The following is a 17,713-nucleotide window of genomic DNA, read 5'->3' on the forward strand; positions in this document are numbered from 1 at the left end:
TGTGTATTTTATGGTATAAAAACACAAAAACAGATCAGTCAGCTTCAGCCATCTGCCAGAAAAAGTCCATGGCACAGAAAATTAAGAAGTCCTGTGCTGGAGGTGGTTTCTGTCTTTGTATGGGGCAGCCCTTTTTGGAAAGAAGACTGACAGGCTAAAACCAAGATCTCCCAGTCTGCTTTTTTAGGCCCTGCTTTTCCAGCTTGTCTCTTATCACATTCCTTTGTATCCTGTGCCCTGGCCCTGTACAGCTGCCTGCAGCTATTTGAACAAGCTATTGTTCTATTTTAAGCCTCCTCACTTTTTGTAGGAATGCCCTCCTCACTAACCTGTGTCCCCGTTAAAGCGCTGTTTCAATTTACATCTTCTCTGCAGCCCTCTCTTTCTTATGATAAACACTTTTGCATGTACCCCTATTATTATCTATCTCATTTTATTGTGTTTAGAAATGTATCTGCCTAAAGTAAATTGCAAGCTCCGCTGATCCAATAACTCATGTTTATAACCTCTTTATTCCTTATAGTATTATTACCTAGTATAGCCCCTTACTCATAGCAGTTCTTATAAATACTGATTGAATGGATGATTGGATGAGTGAATTAATAATGGAGGAACCAGGAAAGATTGCATGGTGGTACTGAATGATTCTGCAGAAGTCTTATAGGCAGTTGAAAAAAAAAAAAACAAAAAAAAAAACCCATAAATTTTAAAGCTCATTGTGGGGGAAGAAAATAATTGGGAGAGATTGGGGATAAGAGTACAGTAATTGAGAAAATAACTTTCTTATCATTTAAAAATGATGTATTTGTAGAGTTAAGAGTGAGGGAACGTTGAAGTATAAGCCTATACTTGCTAAATTGAATCTCTATATAAATTTTTTAAAAAATTTTATTTACTGTGCTCATTTGATTCATAATAATTCATGGTGATTTATATACTCTTAACATTGCAAAGCCTGCTTTTATTTATGTAATTACTAGTTTTATTAGTTTTAATTTTATTTTAATAGTTAAAAAAATAAGTACCTCTAAATTTACCACCTAAACAAAAGCCAAATTTTTAAAAATATTTTTTTAATGTGGACCATTTTTAAAATCTTTATTGAATTTGTTACAGTATTGCTTCTGTTTTATGTGTTGCTTTTTTGGCCACGAGGCATGTGGGATCTTAGTTTCCCCAACCAGGGATCAAACCCACACCCCTCGATTTGGAAGGCAAAGTCTTAACCACTGTACCACCAAGAGAGTGCCCCCAAATTGGGCTGTTAACATATACCTAAATAGTTATATGATCTTGCCCATATTCCCCCTGTTTTCTCCTCCCAGGTAAATGATTAGTCTGATTCCTAGGTTAATTTCTTTACATTTGTTTTTATAGTTTTGTGGCATTTTAAATTTGGTATTCTTTAAAAGTTTGTGTTTATTTGAGATTTTACTTTGTTTAAAGGAAATTATGATGTATAAAGCGAGTCCCAGGTGGCTTAGTGGTAAAGAATTGGCCTGCAATGCAGGAGCTGTAGGAGACGCAGGTTTGATGCCTGGGTTGGGAAGATCCCCTGGAGTAGGAAATGGTAACCCACTCCAGTATTCTTGCCTGGAAAATTCCATGGATGGAGGAGCCTGGCAGGCTACAGTCCATGGAGTCTCAAAGAGTCAGACATAACTGAGCACACACACACATGATGTATAAAATCTTTTACACTGAGTGTTTAAACTCCAAGTTATGGTGTGTGGAAGCAAAAGACCTTTCTAGGTAGACCTGTTTTTTTTTTTTTTTTTCCTTCCGGAAACTTTTTTGACAAGAAAATTTAAGTTGTGACAGAATTAAAGCATTTTAATACTTAAATATGTAATACAGTAAAATGCAAGTTTTGAATAAATTTTTGTGATACTTGAAAGAAAAGGAGCTTTTCTGGGTTAGACCCCCAGGATTTTACTTAAGTCGTAAGGATTTTGTTCTGTTGGAAGTTTAAGAAATTACTGCATTAAATTTTAAAGCTACCTAAAGAAGAATTTGTTGAAAAAACATCTAAGAGCAAAAATGATAAGAATAGTAGTCTATGACTTAGGGAATGGGAAAGTGCCTAAAATCATAGAGAAGGGAGAATAGGAGTTATTCATCAAGTTGGTAAAAAAAAAAGACCAATAGTAAAGTAACTTATAAAACTTAAGAAGATAGATTTTAACTTATAAAACTTAAAGGAAGGTAGATTTTGCTTTAGAAATTCACATGTCAGATGCTTGAAGGCTAAACTTTTTTTTTTTTTTTTTTTAAATAAATGCTGAACTCTGGATAGACTCTTGCCTTATTAAATATTAATAACCCAATTAGGAATGGGGAAGAATTTGACATCAAGAGAAGCCAGTTAGTTTAAAGGAAGTGCTTGTCATGTAGGTTTGCACAATTTGGGAGAAATTTGTGAAGCACACTCTAAGTGATGGAAGGAAATGCTGTAGCATGCTCTGTGGCTTTTTAAGGAATTTGTCTATCAGTAAACAAGTAATGTACAGATAAACATTTAACATTTGGACGTTAACCACTAGTGCAAGATAACACTAGGAGGACAAGAAAATTCAGGATTGAGAGTCAAATTAGCACCAATATGATTTCTAAGAGAGCTACATATTTTATACAAAAGAAGTTGACAGAACTGAAGCCAAAAGAAGAAATGGAAAATCTCATTCACACACATAACACATTACAGCCAATTTAACAACAAAGGCGACCCTCGAGTCTCCAGATACTTGCTTCAGAACTCTGTAGACCATGAGGTTATTCCTTTGTTAGGAAGATTCCAATCCAATTCAAAGATTTGTAGATCCCGGGGTACCACACCCCCGTTACATTCATTATCTTTTGCTCTACACCCCAGTGCTTGAGCTCCTTGCATTCCTGGTCTCTTTGTTGGCATCATTATTTGTCATCCAAAATGGAAATTTGGGACTGATCCTTGTTTCTGTCTTCTCACAGACTCTGGTCCACTAGGAAATCAAATGCAGATTGCCGATTCGAAATCTCTGTTCCCATGGCCTCATCAGCTCTCCTCTGAGCTTTTATATAACCTACTGTCTTGACCCTCTCCTGTTCTTTACTCTGATATCCAAGTTGCCTTCTCATGGGTAAATTTGGTTTTCACATGCTGAGAACTTTTCTTTATTATCACCATGTCCCTCAAAATTAAAAACCCAAATTTTACAGCCATTGCATACAGAGGTTTTTCCTAATTTGGTGTTGTCATCTCCTCCTAACTGTATTTGACAACTCTGCCATTTGTGAGTTTTATTTCTTCTATCTGGAATCTATTCCTTTCTTTCTTGACTTTATTATTCAAAAATGTGTAGGGAGAAGCCTGTATGTTTGTTCTTAATTTTTAATTGCGTAAGTATTAAGTATCTCTTACAATTCAGGAAACTCAGATAAATCAGAAGTTGGAGGGGTACTTTATATGTTTTTTAGGTATTTATTTTTTCTTTGCATGCATTTCATGAATGGGGGCTGATTTATTTTTTCTTTACTCCTCATACTACTTATCCCATAGAAGTTAAGGTTAATGGATATTTTAAATATTTTTGCCATTACAAATGAGCTTGTAAAGGCTGAGTCAAAGGAAGTTATGGAATACAAATGCAAGTGACCCTTGAGTTTTTAGCATAGATGCATTCTTGAAAAGGTTATGTAAAATGGATTTTGATATGTAGAATCCGTGTTTATCTTATAAAGCAAGAGATGTCCCAGCAGAAAAGATTAATAAGCCCAACTTTCTAATGTGCAGATGTTAAGTTTTTATCAGCAGTTTAATGCGTTGAGAATTGTACATGTTGTACACTGTTTTCATATATCGCAGTAAATCTGTACTTCTTCCTTAACCCATCTCCAGATTAAAAGCTTATATAGCACAGCAAAAGGATGTGAACATGTCATCATCTGCTGTTTTCATTTGCCCTTGAGTTGGTCAGAGGAAGTGAGTAGGTTCCAGGGCCAGCCGTTAGCATTAAGATCAAGAGCATACTTTTGGCAAACTTGGTTGTTCAGGCTTCCCTGTTAAAGTATTCATTTTTATAGGTTTATTGCTTAGTTGGGGCCATAGATATGTGAAGAGTTGATTGTTGACTCCAGCATTACTATGTCAGTTTTTAAAATCTAACTTGAAAACATAAAATATCTAAAAATTCAGTGTTTGGATTATTATGAACCTGGGTGCTGAATGTTTGAGAATCGAAAAGTGCTCTTGAGACTTTACACATACAGAATAGAAGTACAACATAGTCACTGAAGACTTTTTTTTCCAAATGTATGTCTAAAATGCAAACTAAAATTAGTTATGTAGATTACTCAAAGATTTCCTGGGTCTGAGAGAAATGAGGCTGAGCCTCAAGGTTTGGAAAGCATCATTTTTATTCAAGTGTAAGTTTGTTGATTAATCTTTGAACTATGATCTTTAGAGTGTATACATATATTTTTTATTATATACATCATTGCTATAAAAATGTTAATAGAGATTTTAAGTAATGATCATTTCAGGGATGGTAACCTTTTGAAGTTTGTAAATTTTTAGATTGCTTAATATTTAGCAAATATTAGCAGATTCTGTGTTGTGTACCAAGAGTTTTAAAAGAATAAGGCCAGGCTTTATCAGGATACAGACTAAACTGGGATAGGAAGCATTGTCATAAGTACTGTCGTAATACTCTAATTGCAATACCTGTCTGTGCTGTTCAAAACAACTTTGGATTTTTTTGAAAACTGAGAAACATACTTGAGGGATCATCGTTAGTCATTCTCTTTTTGTTGATTGTGTGCTATGGTCTAGGGAATGAACTAGACTCTGGGCATTACCACAAAAATTTTAAAAAATCTCTAACATTGCTGGTGCTGATACTTTTTAGAAAAATACGTGAAGGCATGTTTAAATTGAGCAGCAGTCAACTTGCCTCTCTAAACTCTTAACAGTTTCTCTGAGATTACCCATTGTTGACTCTTGAAATATATATTTTAAAAAAAAGACAGTGTTTTAACATATGAAAGAAAAATTAATGGCCCTTAACTGCACTGTCAGAAAAGAAAAAAAGTAGTATATGTATGCCAAGCAAAGTCAGTTAATCCCAGTTGATATAAAGTAGAAGCCGACTCCCTGTCTGCTCACAAGATAACCATCATTCATAATTCCTTTTGTATCCTTCTAGAAAAATCCTAGATAACATTTTTAAATAATGTAGGCAGTACTTTGGTCCCAAAACACATTTATTATTTTATACTTTTCTTTTACCTCTCAGTGGTACAATATGATAAAAAAATTGATAAGACATATTTTGGTAATCTGCTTTTAAAAATAAGTGGAATATGTCAGTGCTCATACTACCGCTCTGTTTTAGTAGACTCTGCCTCTGTAATCTAAATTTGTTATCCTTAAGTAATTATGCAAAAGGTTTGGAAAATACTGCATTCTCTTTTTTTACAGGTGAAATCCATTATTAAATTTGAATACTTAAGCACTTCCACACTGAATCTTCTGATTGATTTGCTTAGGGAAAATGATTCGCTCCTCAATCTTGGATATATCATTTACCCCTTCACTTGTGTGTTACAACTGTAATGAGATCATGTTTCATGCGTAGATTATTCCTTTGTTAGCATTTTTAAAAAACATGCTGATGCTAACAAAGATTATACATCAACCAGATTGATTTTTCAGAGGAAAAATGTCTTTTCCTCCAAAAGAAGAGTTAAATTAATAGTAACTTAAGCTGCATAGCATGGTGGAAATCAGTAATACTTTTACAGTTTTATTTTCATATACATGTACTTTTAAGATATAAAATGTAGCTATGTATTCCTCTCATCAGTTTCTTTTTATCATTTTTTAGAGTCTTTTACCCTTGAAGTAACTTGATATATTTGTATTGTTATTTCAGTAAAGCATATCAGGATGGCAAAAATAGCATCATAGAATTAATTAATAATATAGACAAAGAAATAGTGAGATCATTAAAACCTCAGTTCCTTCTGTAATTTTAACTTCAAGAGTCATGATGCAGACTTTTGTTTATAATTAGTCACTCTGATAAAAAGTTTATGGATAGAATTTTTTATATGATTTGTTTTTATTTTTTAGAGAAATATGTAGTAATGCATTCCATAAATATTACATGGGCTTAAAGATAGAATTTTTTTTTATTTTATGCACATTCTTTTAGTAATAATACAATATGTAAGATACAGATTTTGTTTTAATGATAGTTCTGTAATCCATGTTTTTCCTTCTCTTTGAATAAAAACTCTAAATTCTACATAATTTGTAATTTATTTTCATCTATATTGTTGAGCTTTGTGAATTTACCTTTGGGTGAGGTATCCTGATATTTTTACCAAAAAGCACTCGTAGAGTATCTCTTCAGATAGATTATTCCAGGACAGAGAGGAAGATTTGCTGTGTTATTTGACATGTAGTGAGTGATGAATGAGCTGAGTAACAAAGGCAAATGAAAGAGAGATAACAAACTTGAAGATTTGCAGAGGTTGTAGTCCAGTTAAGTGTGGCAGCACTAGATTATCTAAGTTTAACAGTATTGGTCCAGGCTGAGGCCAAAGAATTTGGAGCTATTTTCAGATGCAAATAGTGCGCTTATTTTAGAAGCATGTTTGACCATTACGTGACATGTTTTGGCAACTTTTCATAGCATCTGGGTCTCATCTAAATAGATATATTTGGGATTGTTGTAGATGCATGTTTTCCCTATTCAATTATTAGACTGAAATTTGCTGTTTACAATGAGGTGGCCATACATACATTAGAATTCTGGGTGGTTGGGGTCTAGATGCAGAAGAGTTATGCTAGTAGACTGGCTAGACTGGGTTTCCCAGGTGGCACAGTGGTAAGGAACCTGCCTGCCAGTGCAGAGGATATCAGAGACACAGGTTCAATCCCTGGGTTGGGAAGATCCCCTGGAGTAGGAAATGGCAACCCACTTCAGTTTTCTTGCCTGGAAAAATCCATTGGCAGAGGAGCCAGGTGGACTCCAGCTGGTGGGGTTACAAAGAGTCGGACATGACTGAGCAAGAACACTCTGGCTAGACTGTGTGGCTGGGCTACTGTTTTCTTTTCTAAACCACCACTGCAACAGTGTATCTTAATGCATTTTTAGGTAAAACATCTAAATGAGGAGTTCCCCTCCCTCCCTGAGTTTGGTAACTACCGATTATGTATTAAAAATGTTTACTTATAAAAGGTGTCCTTGTTTTGCTGAACACATTTTGAAATGTTCCTGACTTTGATTACTTCCTTTCTGTTCCATACTTGGAGTTCGCTCACAGCTACATGCCTTTATAATTATCTTCTAGATTTCGTGTTCATGTCTAGTTAAAGTTTTATTATTATTCACAAGCTATAAATTATATGTTCATATGTTTAAATTACTTTCTCTTTGATTACTTACATTAGTTATGGGCAAGTAGAAATATGACTGATGACTTGAAATTCTGCCACAAAATGGTATTCCCCTCCTGACCAGTTACAACTTTATTGAATGGAAATTCTTAATTGTCTTCTAAATACTTGGGATAAAAATGTGTTACTACTGGTTATAGGGAAGATATTATTTGAATATAAAATACATTCTTCTTTTTCATATTTGGGAGCAGAATTGCCCCAGGTCCTATTGGACAGCTTCATTGTTCTTCTTCAGTATCGACAGCTCTTAAGAACCAGCTTGTAGGTTGTTGTACAGGAGGACAAATAATTTTCTCTCTACCATTCTTAGTTCTTAGCTGAAACCCTTGTAATAAAAGATGGATTACAAGAGAAACAAATAGAAGTTTATTAACGTGTGTACCTTGTGTACCCATGGGAGATACTCAGGGGAAAATGAGCTCAGAGTGGTAGCTTTAGAATTCAGGATTAGATACCGCTCAATTCAAGAAAAGCAGAGGAAGGATACAGGCCTCTCAAGGGAGATACATGATTTTTAAGAGAGATGAATAGGCCTTAGAAGAATAGATAGGAGCGATGATAACCTGTGAGAAACTTTGGGTACACTGTCTGCTTCTAGTCTTCTTTTCTGTAATAAGAGCCAGTCCTCTCTGATGAAACTCCCGGGGAGGGGATTTATGACAGTTGAGTGCCTTTGGGAGGATCTGTCCTTAGGCGGAGAGTGGAGTTCAGAGAAAGCCTCTCCCTGCGTTGGCTGGATTTCAACTGCCTACAGCTCAAAATAATTAACATGTCATTAATTATGGTGGCATGTTGATGAGCTCCTACAGTTGTGTTTTGGAGTGGCATATTCTGCTGCCCTTCATTGCCAACACTGTTTTTGCATCCTTGGTGTACAGTATTGACTTCACCTGATCTTTTCTCTCTCAATTATTTGTCAATGTAAAATAGTACCATAGTGATGAATAGGTAGGAAATTATAGCTGAGGTAGTGCATTGTATCATCCACAGTGCATCTTTGAGTACTTATACATTTTCCTCAGGCAGGCAAGACCTTGATTTTACCGCAATCTTTCTTTGAGGTAGAAAAATAAAGTTTAAGCCCTCGGCGTTTAGGTATACATTTTGTTTTTGTTAAGTTAGTATTGCATTTTGTGGATATGGCACAGTTTATCCATTTATCAGTTAATGGTTTGTTTCCAGTTTGGAGTGATGAAGTGTTTGCCTGTAGGTCTTTGTAGACATACATTTTTCACTTCTTTTGATTAGACACCAAATTCAGTTCCCCATTTAATCAGCTTTGTACCCCTTGTGAAAGTTAGTTGACCAAATGAAATAAGTCGGAGGAAGACAAATACCATATAATGTCACTTACATGTAGAATCGAAAAATGCCAAACTTATAGAAATAAAAACTAGAGTAGTGGTTACCAGAGGTTAGGGTGGTGGGGAGATGGAAAGATGTAGGTCAAAGGATACAAACTTCCAATTTGCTATAAATTATATTAAAAATAAAATTTCATCAGTTTCTTTTCTGTATACCTTAAGTAATGTAGTTGTTTATATAGTGTGCAAAATCATAAAGCTGCCTTGCTATGATTTTAATAACTCTTACTAGGTGTTTCAAATTGTGTTCTATAACTTCATTTAGAATAGCACACACTAAGGCCTCATTATAAAAGCCTTAAAAGGCAACATGTTTCCATAATTGTCATTTTCAGTGTAGGGCAGATATAAGCAGATTTTTAAAATTACATGTAACTCTACCTGCAGCATTTGGTTGTTAGGATTCATTCTCATTTTTAAACTATTTTAATGAGTCAGGATTAAGGCTTCCCTGGTGGCTTAGATGGTAAAGAATATGCCTGCAATGTGGGAGACCTGGGTTTGATCCCTGGGTTGGGAAGATCCCCTGGTGGAGGGCATGGCAACCCACTCCAGTATTCTTGTCTGGAGAATTCCCACGGCAGAGGAGCCTGGCGGGCTATAGTCCATGGGGTGGCAGAGTCCGACACGACTGAGTGACTAATTACACACCGCCTGCAGCATTTGGTTGTCAGGATTCATTCTCATCTTTAGACTATTTTATGAATCAGGATTGAAGTTTAGTAAGAATATTGCCATGCAACTGGTTTTGTAATTGTTTAATTGTCTTAATTACAGAGAAAGGTTTCTTTTCCTTTCTTCCTATTTGCTCAATTTTCTAAAGGGTTTAGATCAAGGAAGGTACAAATTGGAAGAATAAAGTCTCATATTTTGTTTTATATATATTCATAAATGTGTCTGGCAAGTATTGGATTGGCCAAAAAGTTCATTCAAGTTTTTCCATACACCATTACAGAAAAACCTGAACGAAATTTTTGGTCAACTCAATACTTCAGCAGTCCATCTTGTCAATAGATGAAGTGCTATAAACCAAGTACATTGTTGATTGCTCTTCTACTGCAGACCTACTTTCTTCTTTTCTTTACTTCTTTCTTGATGCCAAGAAGTTTTATCAAATAAGAAGAGACTTCTTAGGAAGTTGTCAACCATGGGAAAATTTTTAGCAGCTAACTTGTGGGAGAATAGAATAATTCATGTCATCTTGTAAACGTCATCATCTATTGTCTAGGCACTTGTCTTACTGAAATAAGTACAAGATGTGTAAAGTAAAGCATAGCTTAAAATATCATGGTATAGGTCTTTCCTGACTTGTAATCCTCAATGGAGGAAACTTTTATAGATCCTTGGAAGAGGATACCATAGATGCTCAAGCTGTCTTAGTAGTTTTCTGTTAGGCATGAAAATGATATACAAAAACCAGTATTTAAAATATCTGTAACATGTTACCAGGAGATTAATATTTAATTCAATATATAAATTAAATATATATTCACTTTTATTCTACAAATGTAATAATTATAGCACAAATAGTTTACCACATCATTCTGATAATTTCCACAACTTATGTTGAGTTTTAGAATTATTAATATGGTCTTAGTTGTTACCACTTTTAATGAATTCCTGTTTGAACTACAGTTTGACTAAATTGCATGAAATGACTACCCATTAAATTGATAGTCACTGGAAAAGGTCAGTTTTCATTCCAATCCCAAAGAAAGGCAATGCCGAAGAATGCTCAAACTACTGCACAATTGCACTCATCTCACATGCTAGTAACCTGGTGGCTTAGAAGTTAAAGCGTCTGCTTGGAATACGGGAGACCCAAGTTTGATCCCTGGGTCGGGAAGATCCCCTGGAGAAGGAAAATGGCAACCCACTCCAGTACTCTTGCCTGGACAATCCCATGGAGGGAGGAGCCTGGTAGGCTACAGTCCATGGGGTCGCAAAGAGTCGGACACGACTGAGCAACTTCACTTTCACTTTCACACGCTAGTAAAATAATTCTACAAGCCAGGCTTCAGCAGTATGTGAACTGTGAACTTCCAGATGTTCAAGCTGGTTTTAGAAAAGGCAGAGGAATCAGAGATCAAATTGCCAACATCTGCTGGATCATTGAAAAAGCAAGAGAGTTCTAGAAAAACATCTATTTCTGCTTTATTGACTATGCCAAAGCCTTTGACTGTGTGGATCACAATAAACTGTGGAAAATGCTGAAACAGATGGGAATACCAGACCACCCGATCTGCCTCTTGAGAAATCTGTGTATGCAGGTCAGGAAGCAACAGTTAGAACTGGACATGGAACAACAGACTGGTTCCAGATAGGAAAAGGAGTACGTCAAGGCTGTATATTGTCACCCTGGTTATTTAACTTATATGAGAGTACATCATGAGAAATGCTGAGCTGGAAGAAGCACAAGCTGGAATCAAGATTGCCGGGAGAAATATCAATAACCTCAGATATGCAGATGACATCACCCTTATGGCAGAAAGTGAAGAGGAACTCAAAAGCCTCTTGATGAAAGTGTAAGAGGAGAGTGAAAAAGTTGGCTTACAGCTCAACGTTCAGAAAACTAAGATCATGAAAAAAAAAAAAAAGAAAAAGAAAACTAAGATCATGGCATCCGGTCCCACCACTTCATGGGAAATAGATGGGGAAACAGTGGAAACAGTGTCAGACTTTATTTTTTTGGGCTCCAAAATCACTGCAGATGGTGATTACAGCCATGAAATTAAAAGACAGTCCTTGGAAGGAAAGTTATGACAATCTAGATAGCATATTCAAAAGCAGAGACATTACTTTGCCAACAAAGGTCTGTCTAGTCAAGGCTATGGTTTTTCCAGTGGTCATGTATGGATGTGAGAGTTGGACTGTGAAGAAGGCTGAGCGCCGAAGAACTGATGCTTTTGAACTGTGGTGCTGGAGAAGACTTTTGAAAGTCCCTTGGACTGCAAGGAGATCCAACCAGTCCATTCTAAAGGAGATCAGTCCTGGGTATTCATTGGAAGGAATGATGCTAAAGCTGAAACTCCAGTCCTTTGGCCACCTCATGCGAAGAGTTGACTCATTGGAAAAGACTCTGATGCTGGGAGGGATTGGGGGCAGGAGAAGAAGGGGACGTCAGAGGATGAGATGGCTGGATGGCATCACCGACTCATTGGACATGAGTTTGAGTGAACTCCGGGAGTTGGTGATGGACAGGGAGGCCTGGCGTGCTGTGATTCATGGGGTCACAAAGAGTCGGACACAACTGAATGAGTGAACTGAACTGAACTGAAGTAACATGGAGTTGTGATAAGCAGAGACTTTCGGTTAATATCAGCAAAATTGTTTATAGTGCTTAATTGTCTCTTAAGTTTTTAAGAGCAGTTACTGTCAAACATTTTTTCCAGCTCCTATGATACGAAATTTGAAATACCTTCTTGGTTAGCTGGGCCATAATAGAAAGTGTGAGACAGTGTGGTACTTTTTTGTTGGGCTGCCTGTATTTGAATCCTGGCTCTGGCGGCTACATATAAGCTGGTAGATAGTGTTGAAATGGGAGCATTTTGAGAGACTGATTAGCAGAAATCAGCCAGTCAGGAAGGATGCCATGAGTGGTGTCCTGGGGGCCCCCTTTTATGCCAGGAAGTAACTCTTTGTTGGGTGACGGAAAGTTCTGAGGAGTGGCCTAGGTAGTGGATAGGACATTCAGGGGTTTGAAAGTGTTAGTCGCTCAGTTATGTCTGACTCTGTGACCCCGTGGACTGTGGCTCCAGGCAAGAATACTGGAGTGGGTTTCCATCTTCTTCTCCAGGGGCTCTTCCTGACCCAGGGATTGAACCTGGGTCTCATGCATTGCAGGGAGAATCTTTACCATCTAGCCACTAGGGAAGCCCTTCCAAGGTGTTTGGGCAGCATCTATTTTCAACCACAGTGAAAATGCTTCAGTACTGCAACAACTAATATATCCGTACTGGCGCATGTTGGCCCAGTGTGAACCCGAGTTGTATATTAGGCAGAAGAAAGAATGAAATTCAAAAACTAAATCTCTGACTGACCTGTCTCTATAAGCCTGTGTGTCATCTCGACTCCAGATATCTGCCCATTTGACAAAGTGAAGTACCCTGTTATCACCTGGTTTCTACCATTCTTAGTCTGTTCATCTGCTGCTGCCTGAAACATCCTGTACTAGTATACTTGACAGGCATTTTAAAGGTTTAATCTAGGACTAGTTGATGTCACCCAGTTACTGGTTTATTCAGAAGCAAGTCTTGTCAGTAGATCTTTGGAAAGCAAAGGATAAAGATATTGCTGCAAGTTTGAATTCCTTGAAAGTTGCTTTTTGGTTTTCATGTAGCATCTCTTAGCTTGCCAAGGAATTTGTGTTCCTCTTTGATTTACCAGTTGTATTAGTTTCTTAGAGCTGCCATAACAGACAAACAAGGTAGCTTACCCAACAGAAATTTATGTCTCACAGTTCTGGAGGTTAAAAGTTCAGAATCAAGGTGTAAGCAGAATGAATTCCTTCTGAGGGCTGTGAATAAAAGTCTGTTTCAGGCTGTTTCTAGTGACTTTCTGGCAATCATGTTATGTTCATCTCTTTACACAGTCTTCCCTCTGTGCATGTCTGTTTTCACATTTCCCCTTTTGTGTTGTCTAATGACTTCATCTTGACTTTATCTGTAGAGTCTGTATTTCTAAATGAGGCTCCATTCTGAGGTATTAGGGGTTAGAACTTCAGCATCATTTTGAGGAGTCAGTTCAGCCAGTACCACCAGTATTAAAATTTTAATTTTGTTTCAGTGATAGAAGTTTGAAGATATGTTAAATTGGTTTTGTTGTTGTTTGTGTTGTTTAAATGTCTTAAATATTTTTAAAAGTCGAAACTTTTTTTTTTCTAAATGATACACTAGAGAGCGTCAGTCATCTAGATTATCTGATTAATAGTCATTTTCTATGGATATATTTACTACTTTGGCAAAATATTTTAGCTTTTGAAATTTTAATGTAATTAAAGGATGATGTGATGAATGACAATTTCAAGATGTGGAAACGCTTCTGGTAATACATATACAGTCTAGTCTAGCCTTACTGTACTCCTTCCTTAGGCAATGGTTAATTTTCTTATTTCCAGAAAGCTTCCACAAGATAATGAGACCAACATCTTACATTTAGTATTATAATGTGTTCTGTTGTCTACCAATTCTTGATTAGATTTGTACATTTACTTTAGAACTTCCTTGAAATTCTTCATGTTATGTTGTATTCACAGGTGTAATTTAAATTTTTTTTATGAAAATCATTGGGAAAATACTAGATCACGTATAAATATTCCCTTTAGCCACTTCTGACATACTAATAGCGTAAACATGTTTGTGCAGGTTTTGTCTGGATCATCTCGTCAAAGTTATTCACCTCCCGGCTATCAAGATTTCAGTAAGTGGGAATCAGTGCTGAAAATAAAAGAAGGACTACTAAGGCAAAAAGAGATTGTAATTGATCGGTGAGTCATTTTTTTTTTAATTATTACTGAGTATTTCAGGCATGCAGAAGTGTAGATTAATAAAGCAAGTATCTTTGTACCTACCACTTAGAGTTTAAGAAACAGAACCTTACAAGGACATTGAAGTCTCATATCTGTCTATTCCCAGTCCCAGACATTTCCAAAATTTTGCCTATATGAGTACCAAAGCTCTGAAAAAAAAAAATTATTTTAAACTGAATAGACTCCTGATTATTCTGAGCAATAAATCTTAATATTAATTATTTATGATCTATATTTATTCTACATCATTTATGTATACTTTGGGGATAATTAAACCTGTTGCCTATCATGGTAATTGGAAGATAGCTTGAGAAGGCATTTTTTCTTAATCAGTGCTAGTTACTACTTATTTTCATGTGCTTTTATGAGATAAAGTACTAGGTATCTTAATCTTAAAATTAAATCCTTATTCAAACCTTTAAATATATTTAATAAGTTGAAATTTCAAAAGATTTTGCTTAGAAACTTAATGTTAAGCATGATCTGCTGGAATATAAACTAGTGCATAGACCTTCTGACTTCCTTATTCTCCACTGTGTTCTCAACCATCTTGAACAGAGCCTGGCATGTAGTACCTGTGCTTAGTGCTTGATAACGTCCATGCCTGGTAAATGAATGAAGATTGCAAGAGATCGTTACAATTGATTTTATGAAATACTATCTTAAAACATTAGATGTTTCTAGTATAAGTGAATTTTATGTATAAGTATAGGCACAGTTCGGAGAAGGCAATGGCACCCCACTCCAGTACTCTTGCCTGGAAAATCCCATGGATGGAGGAGCCTGGTGGGCTGCAGTCCATGGGATCGCGAAGAGTCAGACACGACTGAGCAACTTCACTTTCACTTTTCATTTTCATGCATTGGAGAAGGAAATGGCAACCCACTCCAGTGTTCTTGCCTGGAGAATCCCAAGGACGGGGGAGCCTGGTGGGCTGCCATCTATGGGGTCGCACAGAATTGGACATGACTGAAGCGATTTAGCAGCAGTAGCAGCAGCATAGACACAGTTGGATATATATTTTTAATACTTAATTTATTGTATATACTCGAAATTAATGCTGTTTTTAAACAGACCAAAATTCAGACTTTCATTAATATGAATTGATTTGTCCTCAATGAGAATCACTTAGCTTTTACTATTATTTAGACACCATTATACCATTCTGTTGAGTATAAGTTAATAGATGTCTTAGTTCATTTGGGCTGCTATAACAAAATACCGTAGACTGGGTAGCTTATTATTGTTCAGTTACTCAGTCGTGTCGGACTCTTTGTGACCCCATGGACTGTAGCACGCCAGTCTTTCCCATCCTTCACCATCTCCCAGAGTTTGCTCAAACTCATGTCCATTGAGTCGGTAATGCCATCCAACCATCTTGTCCTCTGTCATCCCCTTCTCCTCCTGCCTTCAGTCTTACCCAGCATCATTGTACAGGAGGCACTGATGAAAACCATCCCCAAGAAAAAGAAATGCAAAGAGGCAAAATGGTAGTCTAAGGAGGCCTTACAAATAGCTGAGAGAAGAAGAATTGTGAAAGGCAAAGGAAAAAAGGAAAGATATACCCATCTGAATGCAGAGTTCCAGAGAATAACAAGGAGAGATCAGAATGCCTTTTTAAATGAACAATGCAAAGAAATAGAGGAAAATAATAGAATGCTTATAGACAATAAACATTTATTTCTGTCACTTCTAGAGGCTGGGAAGTCCAAGGCACTGGCCAATTCAGTGAGAATCTGGTGAGAGCCAACTTCCTGGTTCATAGATGGCCATCTTCTTGCTGTAGCCTCATGTGGTGATAGGGGTAAGGGAGCTCTCCAGAGCTTCTTTTGTAGTGATCCTAATTGCATTTGTGAGAACTCTGTCTTCATGACCTAATCACTTCCCAAAGACCCTCCACCTCCACCTTCTATACCACATGTTGGGCATTAGGATTTAATGTATGACTCTCAGGGAAGGCTCCCAACGTTCAGTCTATGAAAGTAAGAAATACAGATAATTATTAATATAGTCTATTAAATATATTTATATTTATCAATTTTGTATATATAGAAGGATACTAAGGAAATAATCCAAAATCATTCAGAGTTGCTCAGTTGGCCAATTTTTGTTTTAATTAAAAATATTTTAATTGCTGTATAGTTGATTACAGTTTATAGGTATACAGCTAAATGATTCATATATATCTGTATGTGTATATATATATTCATACATATTTATATATAAATAACCTTTTCAGATTGTTTTATCATGTAGGTTTATTACAAAATATTGAATATAGTTCTTTCTGCTACACTGTAGGCCCTTATATGTGTATGTGGTGGCTCAGATGGTAAAGAATCTGCCTACAGTGCAGGAGATCTGGGTTCGATCCCTGGATTGGGAAGATCCCCTGGAGAAGGAAATGGCAACCCACTCCAGTATTCTTGCCTGGAGAATTCCATGGACAGAGAAACCTGGTGGGCTACAGTCCATGGGGTCATAAAGAGTCATACACAACTCAGCAACTAACACCATACACTCTGTTACTCTAGTTTTTAATTTATCCGTCCCCGCCATCTTTCCCCTTTGGTAGCCATAAGTTTGTTTTCTATGTCTGTGAGTTTCTGTTTTGTAAATAAGTTCATTTGTATCATATTTTAGATTCCACATATAAATGATATCATATTTTTTTTACTGTAAAATATTTATCTTGGACTTACTTAGTATGATAATCTCTAGATTCATTCATGTTGCTGCAAATGGCATTATTTCATTCTTTTTTATGGCTGCATAATATTCTGTTGTTTATGGGTACCACATCTTTATCCATTCATCTGGTGGACATTTAGGTTGTTCCCATGTCTTGGCCATTGTGAATAGTGTTGCAGTGAACATTGGGGTACATATCTTTTCCAGTTATAGTTTTCTCCAGATATATGGCCAGGAATGGGATGGCAGGATCATATGGTGGCTCCACTTTGCATTTTTTAAGGAGCCTCCATGCTGTTCTCCACAGTAGCTGTACCAATTTTCATTCCCACCAACAGTATAGGAAGGTTCCCTTTTCTCCACACCCTCTCCAGCATTTATTATTTGTAGACTTTTTGTTGATGGCCATTCTCACTGGTGTGAGGTCATACCTAATTATAGTTTTGATTTGCATTTCTCTAGTAATTAGCAATGTTGAGCATCTTTTCATGTATCTTTTGGCCATCTGTGTGTCTTCTTTGGAGAACTGTCTATTTATATCTTCTGCATTGTCATGAGTAGGAGTTGGCTGGTCTAGGCTAGCCTCACCTGGGTGGCTTGTATGCTCCCATACAAGTATCTGCAGGGTTCTGTTATCCTGCAGTATTCTAGCTAGGGTTTGTTCGTAGGGTGGCTGGGTGAAGT

The 17,713-nt window shown here is 36.6% G+C and overlaps 1 protein-coding gene across 11 annotated transcripts in view; it reads left to right on the forward strand.

Annotated features, from left to right (window-relative positions):
• The window catches only part of CEP85L (centrosomal protein 85 like), a 140,740-nt gene that overhangs the window by 80,138 nt on the left and 42,889 nt on the right, over positions 1–17,713 (forward strand). For all 11 annotated transcript variants that reach the window (XM_055535063.1, XM_055535066.1, XM_055535073.1 and 8 more), the window contains one exon: positions 14,175–14,296. In XM_055535063.1, the coding sequence (XP_055391038.1) occupies positions 14,175–14,296 (122 nt within the window). The remainder of the gene's footprint in view (positions 1–14,174; positions 14,297–17,713) is intronic.

This window comes from Bubalus kerabau, chromosome 9, assembly GCF_029407905.1.
Source record: "Bubalus kerabau isolate K-KA32 ecotype Philippines breed swamp buffalo chromosome 9, PCC_UOA_SB_1v2, whole genome shotgun sequence".
In the NCBI taxonomy this organism is placed as follows: Eukaryota; Metazoa; Chordata; class Mammalia; order Artiodactyla; family Bovidae; genus Bubalus; species Bubalus kerabau.